This window comes from Stegostoma tigrinum, chromosome 18, assembly GCF_030684315.1.
Source record: "Stegostoma tigrinum isolate sSteTig4 chromosome 18, sSteTig4.hap1, whole genome shotgun sequence".
Taxonomy (NCBI): Eukaryota; Metazoa; Chordata; class Chondrichthyes; order Orectolobiformes; family Stegostomatidae; genus Stegostoma; species Stegostoma tigrinum.
Window position 1 is genome coordinate 44,610,805 of NC_081371.1, and position 20,922 is coordinate 44,631,726.

At 41.9% G+C, this 20,922-nt stretch overlaps 1 protein-coding gene across 2 annotated transcripts in view; it reads right to left on the reverse strand.

Annotated features, from left to right (window-relative positions):
• Window positions 1–20,922, reverse strand: part of LOC125461091 (leucine-rich repeat-containing G-protein coupled receptor 5-like) — a 203,574-nt gene that overhangs the window by 131,390 nt on the left and 51,262 nt on the right. Inside the window, exon 1 of one of the 2 annotated variants that reach the window (XM_048549466.2) lies at window positions 9,261–9,550. The exons of the other annotated variant lie outside the window; for it this stretch is intronic. Within the exon in view, the coding sequence (XP_048405423.1) occupies window positions 9,261–9,457 (197 nt within the window). The 5' untranslated portion in view covers window positions 9,458–9,550. Of the gene's footprint in view, window positions 1–9,260; window positions 9,551–20,922 lie in introns of those variants that run through there. 2 annotated transcript variants of the gene reach the window in all.

The window sequence follows — 20,922 nt, forward strand, 5'->3', positions numbered from 1 at the left end:
GTTCCTATGAATATTTGAACATTTTGATAAAGGCAGATGAAGGACCAGATGATGCACTGAGATCACTTTCAATATGTGCAGGTGTTTAGGGATTTGTGTAAAAATCTTGTCCATTGAGTCTGTTCAACTCCACTCTTTTGGATCAGGCAACACAAACTCCAATGCTCTCCCACCTTCCCCACAAGCCGCCTCCTAGAAGATGCTCAAAGTAAAATTCCTTAGACTAAATCAAGTGTGTAAGAACTTTGGGAGATACGACTTCAACTCCCCGAAGTGATCAACAATAAATATTTGGAAATAATGAAGACCCTTCGGTAAATTTTGCCCCACATCCAACTCTCTCTTTGACTCAGCCTCATCAGTCACCTGCAGAGCAGTGCACAATTTAACAAATCGTAGCAATAATGGGAGATTTTAATTAAAAATGAAATTAAATTTCCTGTCATTTATTTTCTCCTCTTGTTAAAATTCTCCAATCTGCACTTCTCCAATACTTCAATCCTTGCTGGGGTTTGATTCTGGGTATTGTTCCACAGTAGACTGGAACTCGTTATGACTCTGGGCAATCAATGGTGAAAGACCATTTAATCATTGGGTAACCATGAACTTGTTCTCACTCACACAATGTGGTTATTTCTAGCATGGGCCTCTGAACAGTGGTCAGTGTGACAATACTTACCATTCAAAACTTTAATCTGCTAATTCTAGTTGTAGCACTCCAGCTGATTTACTCAGTCTAGATCAGAATTGTACCCAAGATCCATACTTGCCTAGCTCCTTGACTCAACTGCTTGACGATGAGTCAACTCACCTAGCCACTGGAGAATTATTTAAAAATTTAATACGATCTTGGTGACACTGAGTACCTTCCTGGATGTAAAGTCAGAACTTAAAGGCAGTAGTCCCCATTTGCTAACAGGAATAGAACACAAACTCATAACTTTCCAATTCAGGTTTAGGAATGTTAGCTCTAAACCTGTGCTCAAACCTTGAGGAGAACCATTAACCTTTTTAAAGCATCTGGGAATGTCATACAATTGCATGAAATATTGTACATTAATACAGCAAATAGTAACTTACATACTCAAGTTGTGACTGAGTGTACATAACAAAATTTTAAAGAAGAAAATTAGAATTCAGGGTACTGCCCAGTTCAAAAAGTCTAATAAGATTGATTGGTTCAAACAGTGTTCAACTTGGTAAGCCAAAGCACTGCAGCATGGAAACTTAAATTTGACATGTATATGTTAGACACTTAAATGTATAGTACTTATGCTTACAGGAAGTTGCACTTACATGGCACATGATTAGTTCAAAGCACTAGAAATTTAAACATTTGCATGAATCTGCTCTTGAGATCAATGATGACAGTCTGTCTGCTGTGCAATTTATTAAGCAGATCTCTGAAACAATAAACCTTGTCAATGTTTGAAGATGTGCAGTACCCCATCTTCTGCCTACAGCATTTAAAAATTTATGTGATTATTGTCATTCTACCACCAAGGTAGAATTGCATATAACCCTTTTCCCCTTGGCCACCCACAAACCGTCTCCTCACCTCTCAGTTCTGCAGCTGCTAACAGTTTGTTGATTCTTAATTCAAGTGGTAAATTTTATTTAGGACCAATGACAGTGACTATAAGCCAGCTATTTGACCACTAGGGCATCGCTGCTGAGCCAATTGAAATAATCCAGATAGACACTTTCCTGAAGAAATGATAGTACAGCAAGCAGAGATTGTTAAAAACTTGGCTCATTGTCTTCTTCATCCTTAGCTGAGACTAATGGTGGCATCCGAATTGTTCACCCATGAAGAATTACCAACAGTATTGAGCAGAAGTCGAAATGGGGAACTTTTAGGGACAGACCTTTCTGTCTGTCTTTCCTTCTCCCAGCTCTCAAACATTGGAGGGAAATAGCATTCTCAACACAGATTGCATTTGCTCATCCTCAAGAGTGCTGGTACATCCTGCCCTAGTGCATGAGTGAAAAATCCTGGGGTTGCAAACTTGACTTGGGATACTCAGGGAAAAGGAAAATTCAAAAGCAATATATTGTGGATACTGAAAATCTGAAACAAAAGCAGAAAAGACTGGAAATAAACATAAGATCTGGAAGCATCTTTGGAGACAAAAATACGGTTAACATTTCAGGCTGCTGAAAGTTCTGATGAAAGGTCATTATCCTAAAATGTTAATTCAATATCTTTCCACACAGATAATGCCAGACCTGCTGAGAATTCCCAGCATTTTCTATTTTTTCATTGCGGTTACTCTCAGGTTGGTTTAGCAGTAATTGTGACCCTATTATGCCATTAAAAATCCACTGTTGCCTCATTCAACAAGGTGTAACTTTGTTAAGTTTTTATGATGAAAATTAAAAGCGTATAAGTGGAATGCTCATTGTTTCAATGATTTATAATTGATTACTGTCTGGGTGGATACTGACAGTGAATATGCATCCTGTCAAGAAGCACCAGTAACTTAACAATTTCCATATTTCACTGCATATGTCAAACTCCAGAAGCTGCTGATAGTTTCACCATCATTACCACTGTGAAATCTGGCCCAACATATATAAAGTAAAGCTTATATTAATATAGCAACTTTCACAATCTCACAATGTCTGAAAGCACTTTATAGCTTTGAATTATACTTTATGAAGTGGGGCTCTGTTATAATGCTAGAATGTAAGATTGAATACGAAATGGGTTCAGTAAAAGCCTGGATGATCATCACTGAATTTCAAAACAAATTACTCGAATTGAATTATTGCAAATGTTCAAATTGTTTTTATAACAATTCATACTTTTTGTATTTGGAAGATTGAACAATGGATGTAAATAAACCAAAAGTATTATTGCACTTGTCATAATTACTTCTTCTCTGATCTTGGCCATTAACATAATATCTTGTGTAAACAACATGTTATACTCTACAGTCTTAAATACAAAAAATACTTTGGATGATAATTTTTAAGTTTTACTTTTAATTTAAAAATATATTGCTTCTGCATTGTTAGCTCATTCACCTTATCATTGGTGCTGTAAGCTCCCACTATGTTTCCAGCATTCCACAGGCAGCTAAGGTTTGAGTTCTCATGGTACGTTATATTCACATTCAGCAAAGACACTCATATCTCAGACATCCATAATACAGTGCACTGTCAGCTTTCATGGCAATGGGAGCATGGGATAGTAATTTGCCTTCACTTTCTCAAATAGTTTCTAATCAACCTTCCAGAAATGTTGTTACACAACTCTGGAATAGGTGGGACTGAAATCCAGGCCTTTTAAAAAATTTATTTGTGGGATGTGGGCAACGCTGGCTGGCCAGCATTTCTTGCCCATTCCTGGTTGCCCTTGAGAAGGCAGTGGTGAGCTGCCTTCTCGAACTGCTGTAGTCCTTCTGCTGTGGGTTGACCACAGTCCTGTCAGAGAGGGAATTCTAGGATTTTCACCCAGCAACAGTGAATGAACAGTGATATATTTCCAAGTCAGGATGGTGAGTGGCTTAGAGGGGAATTTGGAGGTGGTGGTGTTCCCATATGTCTGCTGCCCTTGTCCTTCTAGATGGAATTGGTTGTGGGTTGGAAAGTGCTATCTGAGGATCTTTGGTGAATTTCTGCAGTGTATACTTAAGATAGTACACACTGCTGCTACTGAGTGTTGGTGGTGGAGGGAATGGATGCTTGTGGATGTAATGCCAATCAAGCGGGCAGCTTTGCCCTGAATGGTGTCAAGCTTCTTGAGTGTTGTTGGGGCTACAGTCATCCATGCAATCGGGAAATATTCCATCATACTCCTGACTTGTGCCTTGTAGATAGTGGACAAACTTTGAGGGGTCAGGAGATGGCATACTCACTGCAGTAATCTTAGCTTCTGGCCTGCTCTTGTAGCCACTGTGTTTATGCGGCGAGTCCAGTTGAGTATCTGGTCAATGATAACCCTCAGGATGTTGATAATGGGGGAAATCAGTGATGACAACACAATTGAATATCAAGGGACGGTGGTTAGATTGTGTCTTATTGGTGATGGTCAAACTTGGCATTTGTGTGGCGTGAATGTCACTTGTCAGCCCAAGCCTGGATACCGTCCAGATCTTGTTGCGTTTGAACATGAACTGCTTCAGTATCTGAGGAGTCACAAATGATGCTGAACATTGTGCAATCATTGGCGAGCATCCCCATTTCTGACCTTATGTTGGAGGGAAGGTCATTGGTGAAGCAACTGAAGCCTAGGACACTACCCTGAGTAATTCCTGCAGAGATGTCCTGGAACTGAGATGATTGACCTCCCACAACCACAACCACAACCATCTTCCCACGTGTAAAATATGACCCCAACCACCGGAGCGTTTGCCCCCTGATACCCCTTGATCCTAGATTTGCTTGTGGTTGCGAGGTATGGTCATTACTACAAGAGCTCCTTCCAGATAATCATAGAATAATGGGCTTGTTGATTTACCAATTGTTATCAATTAGTCTATATTAAACACCCAGAATGAGAAGCTGTAAACTCAAGCTGCAAAAAACTTGGAAGCCACAAGTCTCAAGTAATTGACTCCTCCTCAATACTTCTCATGTTATGTCTGAAACTTGCTACACTGTATTTGAAAATGTTATTTCCTGAAAGAAAGCTATCTATTTTGCACTTGAGTTAATTAATACAGCGCAAACCGCCTTCCTGGCAAATTGACATCACCTCACTTTTCCATTCTTTTGTGTTACATGTATCCATTCAAGTATGGAATGAGTCCTCTGCTTCTACTGTGTGGACAAAGTGAAACTGCTTGTAATTGTTAACCTTATCTAGTCTTTTTAAAATTCTACAAACACAACAATTTCACCTCCCAAAGTTTTGCTTTGCCTAATTCAACTTTGGTTCAGTGAGAGAATTCTTGCCTTTGGTACAGCAGATTGTGGTTGAAGACCCATTCCAGAGACTTTACCATGTCATATAGAATGACATTTCAAGGTAGTCTGAGGGAGTACTACACTGATAGAAGATTTGCTTTTCAGGCAAGATGTTAAAGTAATGCATACTTACCCTGTTTCAGTAGATCTAAAATACCTCATGGCATTAGAAAAGGTATGGTTAACATGCATGCTACTCATCAAGAACTGAATGGGTCACCCATTTATCTATGCACTATTTGCATGATCTCGCTATGTGCAAGATGGTAGCCCTTGTGCCTAAATCGCAACAGTAACTATTTTGCAGAAATAATTCAAAATGCAAGGCACTTTTGAACATCATGAAGCTATGAAATGCATTATATAGCTGTACCTTTTATTATTTTCATTCATTCTGCTAACAGATTTAATAAAATGTCCCTAGAATGTACATGAGGTGTTGCTGAAAATAATATTAACCTAGTCTTAAAAGGTTTGCCATAAGTGATCAAAACCATTTTCTAAATTTCAGTTTAGATTTTTAAAATACACATTTCAGAAGAACAACAAATGTAATTTGTAATGTTAAGTCAGTGTTAGGAACCACCCTTAATCCAGATTTTTCCTAAAAATTAAGTTAGTGGTCTTTCATACTCTCGTGTATGTTCATTACTGAGGATCATTTTTGTATTTTAAATTCTATTTTCAGTTGTTTCAAGGTGACAAGAAGACTTTTTTCTGTCTCTGTTCTTTGCCAATGTGGCATCAGCCAGAAATAAATGCTGCTGTTCCCTCACAGTTGGTAAGAAGCAGCGAGGACTGAATTCACTGGGTTCATAGGGCAGCCTGTTCAATAGGATTCATCCTTTCACTGCTGGAATCATGCTACCTTCGTCAGCTCCATTGTCACCCAGAGGTCCAGCGAAACAATCAGAATGTCACCCCGCAAAATGCAATCTTCCATTGTTTGGCTCAAGCACAGAACCTTATGCTTTCCCTACTTGCCCGTCCATCAACCAGAGGTAGGAGATAATGTGTAACATTGTTTACCATATGAACCGAATTATTTTCCGGCAACAACGGCCTTCTGGAATGAGAAGTCTTAGTTGTTTAGAATTTGGTGAAGAAAACAGGCCTTTAGGCTATTAGATTCCCTCAAGACGAATCTTAATGCAATTCATATTGTGACACCGTTTCAAAAAATGTCAGATTTAAACAAGAACATACACAGGGCAGGACTGTTTACGTTACCTTGTTAGTGAACCGACAGGGTTCTATTTGCTGCACATTGTAAGAAACGTAAACTGTTGATTTACTTTGGAAGAATCAGACTGTAAGCACGTTTCGTTTTGGTGTTGGGCAAGTTTCAAATGGATGAATGCAGAGCAGTTACGTATCATACCAGGAAAAAAAACCCACGGGGCGAGGAACAGTCCATCACACATAATTCCCAAAGGGCCAAAAGTCTGAGTTCGGCAGTTTCAGTTAAAGTTGATGTGGTGTAAGATTACTTTTACAAAAAGCTGCCCGGAAATTGCTGTTGTCCGATTGTTTTGTTTTTGTTTTGACTCACACTGGCATGGAGATAGATGGAAATGTCGCCTTTCAGATTCCCCAAACAATAATGATACTGCTTAACATTTAGGCAGAGTGAGCAGGGAAACCACATCTAAAATAAAACATTTACTCCGGCGGCCAGCGTTTCTACACAATACTATTCTACCTCTGCAAAGCGCTGGTAGAGCATGTCTACCTTGCTTTGGGAAATGTGCAAGAGTTCTGATCAACTCATCCGTGTTTCCTGTCCAGCCTTTTCCACCGTGTTGCGATGCCCCTTCTAATGCGCTGCTAGCCCTTGATCAGATACAACAACGTTTGACGTGAAACCGAGGTGCAGTCCAGTACTAGGAGCGCGAGTGAAACATCGCTCGAGAAGATCAAGTCTCAGAGAGTTTCCCACATCCATTAGGGACTTTACAATGAGGTGCAATTTAGATTAATTCGCACCCGTTTCTTATCTGAACACGAGGTTATTATTCTGAAAGCGTGAGGAATAAGCTGTTAAAGGTGTGGAAATACAGTGGAAAGGCAGTGAGGATGCTATTTTGAGGAGTGGGGAGGGAAGTGTGGTGAGGTGCAGGGGGCAATCTTTTTCTCGTGGTCTAACAGCCACAAGTTGAAGCGTGTGACTGACTGGTTTCTGTGAGTCTATTTCTGCCAAATGCAAGCGGCTCGCTTTTCAGGAAGGTGGCTCGCTCTCTTGCTTCTGAAGCTCCAAACGTTTCCCTGTGTGGACTTGCGCCGAGCCCCTGAAGGGAGGGGCGGGGTGGGGAGAGGACGAATGTCGCCACTGAGGCGGAAAAGTTGATTATTTCAAGCTCCCGTTCTGCTCGACACGCTCGCCTCCTCGCCCAGTCTGGGTGAAAGTGATACGATGCGGAAGGATTGCGAGCAATTCACCGTCTTCCGCACCCTGCCCAATGCGCTCAGCAAACTGCAGCAATGCAGTAACTTCAGCAGAAACCCCGTCTTTAATTTATAAAGCAGAGCCCTTAAAAACTGTTCCCGGAACAATGGGAAATCTTTGTGGAGAGTCGGTCATTGAAATATTAACCCAAGGTCTGGAACCTAAATTACAGGGTTTTATAAATGAATGCTCCAGTGATTAGACCTTCAGTGCTGCTAGAAGACTAAAATCATTTAGTAAGCTTAACCCGTGGTCGGCAGAAGGTCATTATTTTACACCAGAGTTAGGCTGAGCAGTGTGGCGTAAGGCTGGTTCCTCCTTGGTTTTGAAGGGTCTCCGGACCCGAAACGTTAACTCTGTTTTTTCCTTCACAGAAGCTTTCCCAGCAACTTTGTTTTTGGTTCTGAATAGCAGCATCCGATTCCCATTCAGTTGAGTTCAGTTACATTTCACACACACACACACACACAGACAGATAGTCCCTGGCAATCCCAATTAGGGAATGTTATATCTCGCAAGTGCCGCTGTCCCCCTTGGTTCAGACCAAACACACCGAGCAGAAAACCCTGTAGCGACCGAGCGGGCAGTTTGTTTTCATTTTGGAATCGCGCCCGGTTCCCGTCTCGGGGAGCCACAACGTTCCCCTTAATGTGATAAGCGCCTCCTGCGCCGCAATCTGTCAGCGCTTTCCATCAACGCCGGGGGGTAATCAACCAGCGCTGCAAGAGGCTGGGGGACGCCACTCGGCCCATCGGCTCTGTTCCAGCATCTTGATAGAAGGAGAGAGGGAGAGAGACTCCTTCCACGGTTCTAACTTTATATCCAAGTACCCCCCAAAAGTCACTGTCTCGGACCTGAGAACGTTTAAAGTGCACAATCTCTCCAAATGGGAACAGATGTAGGCCATAAGACATAGGAGTGGAAGTAAGGTTATTCGGCCCATCGAGTCCACTGCGCCATTTAATCATGGCTGAAGGTGATTTATCCCTTTCGAGAAGGATCGAGTGAGGAATCCCTCAGCCAGACCACCTTTCCAACAGCTCACTCCAAGGTCAGCGGGACAGGTGGAGAGAAAAGGACATTAACAATGATAATGGTGAGAGGTGAACGCTTGCAGCTTGGAGCTGTGCTCTGGCCTGGGGAGACTGTAACCTGCATCTCTTCTCCGGATGCTTGGCCAGGTTCTCCCCAAGCCCTTGAGAAAATCTACAGAGTCCTGCTCAGTGGAACTCTCTTGTCTCTCTCCCTCACTAAAGCGCACGCGCACACACACACACACACAAATACTACCCCCACCATCCCCACACACACAAACACACTCTCTCCCAGACATACTACACCCCCCGACACACACTTCCACACACACTCTCCCACGCGCACACACACACTCCCTACCCTCAACAAGCACACACACACTCCCCCCAACCCCACACACACACACTCCCCCACCATCCCCACACACACAAACACTCTCTCCCACACATACTACCCCCAGACACACACTTCCACACAGACTCTCTCTCCCACGCACACACTCTCTACCCTCAACACACACAAACACTCCCCCAACCACACACACACACACGTGCACACACACAGACACGCGCGCGCGCGCACACAGACATAGACACACACTCCCTCCCCACCCCCCAACCCCACACACACATTCTATTACAGGTGAAATGACTCTGGCTACCTTATACCGGTACAGCTTGAGATGGAGGAAGTTCCTGACAATATACAATGGTCAGCATTAACAAACTATCTCTGATACTTTCTGGGTTATACCTTCCACTCATCATGAGGGAGTCTGAGAGATTTGAACGCTTAATTGATACTATCTGGGGACAGGCCATCCAGACTTTGGCACAGCCACCATCACATGCACTCGTAGACTTACAGGTAGGAAGTGAAGGTGCTGAGGTTAGCAGGGATCGAGTCCAGGTCCAGATCTGAGCAGTCCACCCGCAGCAGGATACCATCCTCTTCGCAGTGACAGCGGCTGGGGCAGCCGCTGTTCCTGGGCTGGCCGCCGGACGGGAACCCCAGGGACAGCAGCAGTAGTAGCAGGGAGAGCCGGAGCAGTAGCCCCTTCATAGCTGGATGCAGTCGGAGGGAGCAGGGCTGGATATTTGGGGTGGAGTGGGGAGCCACTTGGACTTGTCACTCTGCTCAGTGCCACATTCCTGGCCGGCAGCAGCAACACCGCAGCTTTGTCAGCTGCAGCGGGCTCTTTAAATAAGCATCCCCCGCCTCCTGGACATGGTGGTCCCGCCCACTGGTGACAACAACACCCAAAAAGGCGTGGCCTTTACGCCCCTCCCCCTATCCTCCAATCACCTGCTCGTCTCCAGTGTTGAGGGAATCCCCGGAGCGAATGGGCGTCTCTTCAGGGTAACTGTCAATCACCCCCCCCAACCTGCAAGACTATTGCAAACTGCAAAGCCCAGACCCCCACTAATATTAAGCCGTCCCCAGCTGAACCCTCATCCCGAAACCTGAATCCTCAAAGGACCCAGCCTCACAATGCACCTGCAAAGCAACATCCAGCATCAAAACAAAAACGCTACACATTAGGAACCACGTCCAGATTCTGGATCAAAAACAGGAATTGTTGGAGAAACTCAGCCGGTCACCGGGCTCGAAAGTTTAACTCTGCTTTCTCTCCACAGGTGCTGCCAGACCTGCTGAGTTTCACCGGCAAATTTTGTTTTCATTTTAGATCTCCAGTATCCGCGGTTCTTTGTTTTATATTGCCCAAATTATGGAAATCTTTTAAAGTGCAAACACACTAAGTCTCAACCCACAGCACATGGACTGCAACGGTTCAAGAGGGCAGCTCACTGGCATCAGGGGCAGCTCGGGCCAGGCAATAAATGTGGCCAGCCAGCGATCCCCAAATCCCCAGAAATAAATAATTCTCACAAATACCTCAAAAAAGCACACGAAGGTAAGGCAATGACTATAAACACTCTATGCAACTTTAACGCAGCAGTCTCACATCGATTTGCAAGGTGCTGCATTTCTGACATCAGAGCTTGTTAACCAGAGCTAAGTAGTCCAAAGGCGTGCAGGTTAGGTGGATTAGCCATGCTAAATTGTTCATAGTGTCCAGCGATGTGTGGATTAGGTAGATTAGTCATTACATTAGCGTTACAGGGATAGGGTAGGGTGTTGAGTTTGGTAGGGATGCTCTTTGGAAAGTCCGTGTGGACTTGTTGGGCCAAATGGCCTGTTTTCACACTGTAGGGATTCTATAAACTTCACTAGGTGGGTCATGTGGTTAACATGGAGGGTTCCCACCTCCAAAGGCAATATTCTATAGCCTGCACTATAAAACATGCCAAGCCCAGAGAAGACAATCCGAAATCACAGTGCTTGCAAACTAAATCTTAAATGAAAAAAATAAAAACTTTTCCAGACCTATCATTAAAGTATTCCAACATTTAAGGAGGACAGAGTCAAATGCCTTCAGGATAAGTTAGTGTCCCACAACTCCAATGCATCCATCCCATCCAATATTGATTTCATTTCTTCTATTATTTATTGTCTAGGACAAGTTCGTTATCTGTACTCTATGTGGTGTCGGGACATCCACAATTTTGCCAAGAAGAGGGTTCCAGAATTTTGACCCAGAGCCAACTAAGGAGTATTCCAGGATGGTGTCTTGTGGAAAGGCACATAAAAGTGATGGTGTTCTCATGTTTCAATGCCCTTATCTTTCTAGGTTGTAGAGGTCACAGCTTTGGAAAGTGCTAACTTGGTGTGTTATTTCGGTGTATATCCTCGATGACACAGTTACTGTTAGGTATCAGCTGTCATCAGCTGAATGCTGAAAATGTTAGATGAGGTGCCAATCAAGTTAATCTTAATAAGGAGGATTTTGCAATGTCCGCAGGGCCACTAAAACAAAATAAAGAACCGCAGATTCTGAAGATCTGAAACAAAAGCAGAAATTTCTGGACAAAGTCAGCAGATCTGGCAGCATTTGTGGAGAGAAAGCAGAGGTAAGATTTTCAGTTCAATGACCTTTCTTCAGAACCTTCAGAGGGGCTGAGTTTTTCCAGCAACTTCTGTTTCTGTTTATGCCATTCTTGTTTCAGTTTGCTTGCTCAGTAATCTGGTTTCATATATGTCATCAGTCTTTTAGCAGTTGGGCACAACTGAGTGTTTTTTGCCCCAGTGGATTTAAGAGCCGACCATATTGCTGTGGGCTTGGAGTCACATATAGGCTCGACCAGCTTTCTCCTAACCTCAAGGTGAAAGCCTTAAATGAATCAGATAGATTTTTGCACCAGTTGACAATGGTTTGCTGGTAAATTCCATCAATTCCAGATTTTGTTGAAATCAAATGTCACCGTCTGATATTCAAGGCCATTTCTCTGACAGCATTAGCCTGCCTCTCTGAACTATCGGTCTAACAAAAAATACCACTGAGCACAGTTTCCTGTGGAGCAGCATTCCCAATGGGTTATACAATTCCACATTTGATATCAAACATGAGATGACAGGTCTATTTTATTTTGCTGAACATTTATCCATCAAAGCAAAAGGGGAACATCGCGCAGAATAGCAAAAGAATGAGGGAGCGGTGACCTGAGTATGGAGAGAAGGGAGGACGGCGTTTAGGGCAGGGACTGCGAACTCTGCTATTTTTTTCTGTGTAGGGAAGAGTCGGATTGCAGGCGAGGACAAAGGCTGAGGTCAAATCAGGCAAAGATTCACGGAATAAAAACAGAAAATACTGGAAATATTCAGCAGTTTTAGCAGCAACTATGCAGAGAGAAGCAGTTTCGAGATTAAGGGTTTAAGATTTAAAAGGGACCTTAAGGTGCAACGTTTTCATGCAGAGGCTGGTGTGTGCATGGAATGAGCTGCCAGAGGAGCCGGTGGAGGCTGGTACAATTAAAACATTTAAAAGGCATCTCCATGTGAATATGAATAGGAAGGGTTTAGACGGATATGGGCCAAATGCTGGCAAACAGGACTAAATTAATTTAGGATATCAATTGGCATGAGTTGGACCTAAGCATCTGTTCCATGCTGTGTATCTCTATGACTCTGAGTCGAAAATGACACTTCTGAGGTGACTGAGAACCACGCAAAGCGCCAGTTTACGCTAAAGTCAGAAAGCAGCGTGAAACGGTGCACCTTTGAAAAACACACAGAACTGAACTAACTTCTTCAGAAGTGCCTGTAAAACTGCCTCCCCTCCAAACTTCAAACTGAACCTGTGCAACACGGGACAAACATTAAAAAAAATACACCATATGTGGAACATAGAACAAAAAAAGCGGATACTTCCTCCACACCCACGGGGAACCACCCAAAAAGTTAAATGTAACTTTCCAAAGTTTGCCCTGTTCGCCGCATTATTGTCCCGCTGACAACAGCGAAACCAACTGCAAAAAATCGGGCAGCGTTGCTGTAATGAGGCATGCTGTTTCATTCAGACATCTAGAGGTCCCGGTACTTTCCTTCAAACTAAACATAACCCGTCCGCACAAATACAGTTTGTTCTAGGGCTGGAGTGGTTGTTTAGTGGAGTGTCTCAGAATAAATACCTTTTTCTAGAGACTAGGAAAGTTAACCAAAGTTCCACAGAGACCTGAAGTCTTGCCATTGGCCTCCGCTTTGCAAGGTATCAACTCATAACGCAGCAGTGCACGTGGAAAACTAGCAAGTTTTATATTGTACAGTGCAATCACAATAAGATACATCATATCATCAGTACGCATTGGCAGGACTTGCCTTTTATTAGATCTCGGTCACATGTGCGATAGTGTTGTCAGGGAGCAAACTGAAATATATGCATCCATGTTACTTGGTGCATGCGATTTGAATCGTTAAAACTCGCATTAATTGGTATAAGTAAACAGAAAGAACTTCTACTGTGTTGAGAATTCCAAACAAACCTCCCCCTTCTCATTAATTTTTGTGATACTGGCATATCCAGGTCCGTGTAAAAACAAACCAGGATGTGGAGGTGCCGGTGTTGGACTGGGGTGGACCAAGTTAGAAGTCATGTGACACCAGGTTATAGTCAAACAGGCTTCTTTCAAACAAACCTTTCGGACTATAAGCTGGTGTCGTGTGACTTGTTACTCTGTAAAAAGCACGAATTTGGAAAGGGAGTTGGAGGGTGGGGATGATGAAGCAATAGGGTGAATATGTCAGGATCTGGTTGGAAGGGTGGAAAGTTTCCCTTTTTCGTGTCAGGTTGGTGTGATTCGGTTTCTCGATGCTGAAACTGAACGAGACGAGAATAAGCAGTGAAAGGAGTAAGTGTTTCGGGAAAGCAAAGTGAAAGGCTGGTTTGTCTTCGGGGACCTTCTTGCTTCGAGATGACGACTGGGTGAGAAGGAGGGAGTTTGGAGACGTGGATCACGCAGTTTAGAGCCGTAGAGACGGGAGGACACAATCTCAGGTGTGAAATCGAACAGGGACCGATTCTGGTCACCCATGCATTCCCAAAGGAACTACCTTATCAAATTCGTTGCGAAAAATCCCCTCGAACAGTGAACATTTTCATTCTTTCCTCCCCATTGTGAAGCGAGAACCGCAAAGTTTCTGAATTGAGAGACAGCTTTGGCATTTAGTCCAGTAATAGACGGCTGTTTTTTCATAATGAGATGCTTTCTTTCTCATTGTTAAACAACCCGAATTCGAAGCTAGCGCCCCCTCATCGGATGGTTGTTTCATTATCTCCCAATTCGATATTCCAAATGGTTGATTTTGTATTTCAACGCATGTAAAAAGTGGAGTCATTATTTGACCATTGTTACAAAAGTCCATAAGTCTTTTCATGAAAGGTAATTCCCCTCACCAACATTCTAACAGAAAGAGAAATTCGCACCCAAGGGCTCTAGACGGCTAATGACATTTCTTTTAAAGAAATAGGAGAAAGTTGCGGGTTGTAAGATGAAAAGTTGCGTGCACATTATGGCAGTACAAATGCGAATTATATCTGCATACATATCCATATAACTGCATAGCCATCATAGGACATATCCATTGATTGTAATAATAGTAAAATAATGAGTCACTTTTTTTACATGCGTTCAAATCTATTACACCCTATTCCTGACAGTACATGGCTATTAAAACGCATTTCCATTATTCTACATATCTCGCAGAATAATATGTATATCCATCATAAATGCATATCCATCAAAGGGTACTTCAATTTCAGTACATGTTCCTGGAAATACATGGCCATTGAAATATACATCATTCTTCTGCTTAGCCATCTGCCCAGATATTCGTTCGTCTATATTTCTAGCAGTACATGGCTATTAAAGTGCACTTCCTTCGTGGTATATCCCACGAAGTACGTTTCCAATGATCTGCACGGCAATGCATATTATCCCAGTAGGTATGCGTCTTACAATCAGACGGTATTTCATATTCGTGTTGTGAGTTTATGCGTTATAATGGGACAAAAAAAGTTCCATCCCCCGACTAGGAACAGACTGTAATTTAAATCTATGCAGCTCTGGTGTGATTATATCGTGACATACGACTGGCGACCTCTACTTCTGAATTTGCTTGAATGGGTGGGTAATTTTAAATCCGGCAAGTTCCAATACCTCTTTTCTGGGATGTATCCAAAAGGAGCTGTCCTGTTCCAAGCGAGGAAGTCTGTTTAAAATCTCTGTGAAAGGATTTTTATCAGAGTGGAAGTCCTCAGAGAAAACAGTCGATTTGAACTTTCAGAAACAGCTTCGATTAATTAGGCTTCCAAAGTCGAAAAAGATTACCAGGAGAAAGGAAGTTTTTTTAACTGTTCTTTACTACGGGTTCTTTTTTAAGGTTCAAAATGAGATGATACAAAAAATGAAGTTTTAGTGTTGAAATTAAGTGGCAGGGTGTCTACAATAAATAAACGTGGTGGTAGGGTTATGCCAATAAGGGTTATCTGCTTCAGCTGCCTGAAGGAAAACACATTGGAATCATTCCCACCTCTTTCCACATAGACCTTCAAATCATTAGCTCGGTCCGTGAAACATCACACCTAGTTCAGTGCTTTGTAGACTGAATTTAAAACTTCTGTCGGTATATGACAAGATAATGACCAGGTTCTCGTTCGTTTTCGGGTAAGTGAACAGTACCCAGATCTCACAGCAAAGATAGGGATTCTGTAAGTTAGACAAAATTGGGATTTGCCATCAGAGTGATGTGAGATTCCAGAGGCAGGTTCTTTTCTGTTGGTTAGAAATCTAACAAAGATTCTACACATAACCATTGGCTTTTTGGAGACGGCTCGCAGGCATCTAGCGCCAATATTGCTCAATGGGGGAAGGTAGCACTCTCTGAACAGCTGCTTAAAAGACATCATAATTGAAATATCAACCCATTGTGATTAACAAAGAAAAAAAACCCTTTGGAACAACATCGAAAGTATTCTTCACGATTACGGCAGCGGAATTTATCAACCGGGGGACTATATTGATTACAAATGCAAACAAGCAGATAGGCTATTGCCCATAGGTAGGCAATGCTGCGCAGATTCATTGGCGTCGTCGTAATCTGAACCACCGAATCTGAGTGTTCGTCTAGCGCTGAAACTGTTTCAAATATATGCCTTCAGCGACGTGTTTTACAATCTCAAATCTTAAAACGAAAAAGGAGACCAAGTCCAACAATGCACCTCCCCTCTTCCCCCACAAACGCCGACGAATATATGAGAAGACCTTCACAAGTAAAATTAGGGGCAGAAAAGAAATTCATTCCGTTTCTAGGGATTTCAGTAAAATGTCAAACAATGCTTGGCAACGTTTGTCATTCAGGCCAAGTGAAATCTGTTTTGCATTGAAACTCATTAGTTTTTTTTAATCGGACGTAGTAAAACCCTTTGTAGTCCGGAGCCAATGTATCAGTAATGATTTCCAACAATGTAACACTTTTTCCATTCGCACATGGGACAAGAACCTAAAATATTCCCAAATTACTACAAAAAAATCACTCTTTCAAACAATGTAGCTCTTGATTCATAATCACAGCAAGGTACTTCCGCAACAAGCATACTAATTGCGAATTTACCTTTCTTTTTTGGCTTTACTGATGGGAAATGTTAACAACCAGGTGTTGAATGCTCTACTATTCAGCTGACAATCCCCTGCTGTTAGTTGACGTGTCCACAGCCTATCAGTTATTGCTGCTAAAAGAGATGACTTTTCGCAACGGGCTGACTGATGCCTTTTGCTTTCAATGGCTTATTCCTCCTGATTAGGAGGTTTCTGTATAGTAAGATTTACGCCAGGTGTAACGTTACTAGGATTAGCCATTATTGTGTGTGTGCGTGTTTGGAGATGTAATTTCTTCTCGCCGGAGGTGACACAACTGTGATTTCAAGGCGGGGGTTTGACTTCAGGAAATGGATTGACGGCGACCAGGTAGGAGGTAGTGCTTTTCTGGCGTTGGAATGAATTCCTGGGGTTTGGACAATGGAAAAGCATTGTGGAGAATGTTTACAGAAACAATGTTCTAACTCGCCTTTACGAATCGCCAAAGAACGCCTGTGTTTTCACATGGCTTGAAGTACTAACATCACGTGGTGTGGACCATTAACAGCTGAAATTGGAGATTTAACCTCGAATGATATTTCCAAAGGCGAACTGAAATGGGGAACCTCCCTTAACTCTAAAATAAGTTGTGCCTTAAACATCCGTTGATACAGTATCGTTTTCTGGTTAAAACTGTTCAAAAATATTTAATAGATATTTTAACCATGACCTGGTCTCGCTTCATAAATTTAACGTGATTTCAATCAATACTAATTATTGGCATCATCAGAAACGTCCCGAACATATCTCAGTTTAGGATCAATGTATTTTTTAAACTATTGTGCAAATAGACGGTGTTGTGTTACTAAGTCCTAACAATGTCTCTAGCGCAATAATAATGTTTGGTAAACTAAATGAAGGATTCCTTATGAAAGAATAACGAGATTCATTCGCGGAGAACTACGGACGTGCTACGTGCTGGCCAGTCCTGCTTCAAGGACTGTAACAAGGGCCAGTTTGCATAACTCTTTGTAATGATATTATGCTAAACTATTTACGTTAATGAAATGTCACACTATCAGCCTTTCCTGAAATAGAAAGCTTATAAAGTGATAAACTGTGTACATACTAATTGTGAACAGTATTTGCTCAGGTCAGAAGTCACACAACCCCAGGTAACAGTCAGACAGGTTTTTTTGAAATCACAAGCTTTGGGAGCACTACTCCTTTGCCAGGTGAAGTGAAGATAGACACACTGGCACAGAATTTATAGGCAGAGAGATCATACACATGGGGTGAGTGGAGTGTTGACTGGCTGAATAACAAGTCTCTGCCAGTGATCAAAGGTGTTCACACATGTTTGGATTGTGATATGAGTTGTTCAAGAGTCACTGAAATGTACGGGTGTTTTGCTGAAATGATCGGATCTGAGAACCGTGAAACTTTGCTGAGATGTGAAATGACCAATTATTCTTTCATGCCTCAGCATTTGAACATTGTGTCTGCTACATTCTGTAAGTCCAAGTTCAGAACTTTATTAGCATGTTCTCAAAACAATAGGAATGATATGTATGGCACTACTGGATAACTCAGCCAATGTGTACTTGATAGAAACTTGGATAAGTAGTTGATATTAAAGTAAGAAACTTGGATAAGTAGTTGATATTAAAGTAAGAAGTTATCTGCTTTAGTGGTGAATAAGTGAGTTGCCTTTTTATACCATAGAGGTGATTGAAAATTTTGAGGCTGGAGTAGTTCTTTGTGCTGACTTGGCTGATGCCCCTGTCATGTGTTGTATACCTGTACCATTCATTGTGTGTTTATGTTGATTCCTGGTCAATGAACTGTCACAAATACAATTTATCTTGATCTTTTAATACCATTTTGACCTTGATGTGATTGGGTATGGATATTTTAAGGAAACATTTTTGGTGTACATGCTTTTCTGCCTTTGAGAATACTTCCACTTGAAATACTAAATTCATCACAATGTAGGCAAAAGATTTGGTGGTCTGTGAGAGCATCTTACATTGTATCGGGCATCCATTTCTGACTATTTTGTCTCAAGGAGAGTTGTCACTGGAAGTTCCTCTCTACAGCTCAGTTCATTTTTATTTCTAACCAATTTGATGTTGTATATACATCAACTATATCTACTTGGCCACCCAGTGATAATCTTCTGTCATCTTGGCACTGAGTAACCAACTGATGGTCAGACTTAACCATGAATTTCCATTGCTGTTCTTGTATAGATTCAATAAGGTCACATATGCTTTGATTATCCCAAATTGGCAGTTCATTCATTTGTTTTTCACAGTGATCCTGAGTTCACTCCATGCTGGTTGTCCTGTTACCACTGGCCTATTACTGGCAACAATGTAGAAGAACTGTGACAACCATGCAGAATTCCCTTACCTGCACTTGAACATGAATACTCTCATGCATTGTATTGTGAACCTATTATATGCATGGTGAGTACATGTTTTTAAGTATCCACAGTGATAAAATGTTAGAGCTTGCCCCAGTGTCCATTTTCATCTGTGGCTTGTATGTGCCACTTTTATTAGGACATATGAATTTGACAGTAATGAATGTTCCCAGTGTGTGGTAGCAACCATATACTGTGTGACTGTCAAGACTTTGGAAAGCTTGTTCACTTCTGAGCTTGAGTTTTCTCTTCCAGTGCTCTCTTTGCTGGGTCTTGCTTACTCATGGATGCATACCTTTAAACATTTGAAGCCCAGACTCCAGTGTTCCTTCTTCAGTTCTGAACTGACAGGGGACACTGGATTTGAACCATTAACTCTGGGTTATGTCCATTGATGCTGCCAGACCTGCTGAGTTTCTCCAGCAATTGCTGTTTTTGTTACTGTTACAAGCTGAGACATTAGACTACACTTGCCATGTACTTTTCCCTGTTCCAAGTGTTTTTATGCACTGCTTGTTCACAGCTGCTGTTCATACTTTCTGCTATCTTTGAGGAGACTGCCAACATGTGTCCTTTCTCCTTAACAAGCAGCTTCTTTTGGAAACAAAATTCTCATAATGCTGGAATTTAACAGGAGATACTGGGAACAATCAGAAAATCAAGCAGCATCTGTGGAGATTAACCGAGTAAACATTAACTCTGGTCCTCTTCAGAGATGCTGCCTGACCTGTTCAGCTTTCCAGATCCTTTTGAAATCGTTTTTGTCATGATCAATGCAATATTAGTTCCAAGATTTGGTCAGTTCTTCATCTGCGAAATTTAAACCTTTGCCTTGAAAAACTGGTCAATTGTTTCTTTTAGGCTTTTGTCAATAGGTTCAGGTTAGCAGATTCTAAATTTGATCTTGACTCTTAAGTGACCTTTCAGCCTTGTGCAGAGTTTGGATTGCTCTTTCTAGTCTGCTTCTGACAATCCGACAGCTTTACTGTTATGGACATCTTCACTGCCAATTGCTATCTTTATTCCTATTGCATGCTTGTTGGGTCCTGTGACTGCAAGGTATAAAAATCATAACTCCATATGCAGTTGAAATAGTTGGAACTTGTCAGGATGTTCTGACCTTCTAGTTCATAGCCTGATGTTTTGTCACTATGAATCATTATTTCTTGCTTCCAGGAATTCACTTTCCCAGGGTTTCTCCCTTCAAACTATATTTTCTTTAACAACTTTTCTTTGAGGAAAATCAATATCTGCAACATTGGGACTTCTTCCATTCCCTGAGCTATGTGGCTGCAGAACAACTTTCCGTATCTCTGTAGGAATCTCTTCCCAAGGAGCTCTTTTCAGTCAGAAAACATAATGGTGTTGTTGCAGCCCTGATTTGGGTTGCTATTTTAGAGACTGATTCTACTGGAACAATAATATTCTTTCTGGTTCACTACCATTGCAGTAAGATTCCCATCTGAAATACCTACTCTTTTGGATCATTGATTTTTGAGGGTAATATTTGCATCTGATAATAAATTTCATTGATATTGCTTCTTCAAACTGTTTTCAGTGTAGTCGCATACATTACTTTTGGCTTCTTCTGTTCTCCAGGATGTTGCACTTGTGATCATTACCACTATGCTGAACACAATATGGAGCTGGAGGAACACAGCAGGATAGGCAGCATCATGTGTTCCTCCAGCTCCACACTGTGTTATCTCTGACTTAGTATTGGCAGTTCTTAGTATCTCATTATGTTGAACATCCCCGCTAACATATTATGCTCATTTGTATTACTGCCACCATTTGGAATTATTGTTTTTAAGTCAAAGGTACTGAATATTGTAACAATTTTGGGTGAACTAATTGAAGACTTAAGCTTGTTGCACACACACACACACACACACACACACACACACACACACACACACACACACACACACACACACACACACACACACACACACACACACACACACACACACACACACACACACACACACACACACACACACACACACACACACACACGATTCCGAGTACGTTAGTGTTTATCAATTCCTGTGGTGATATTTCATAAACTATTTACAAATTCAATTATTTGGTGTTCAGTATTAAAATAGTTAACAAAATATTACAAC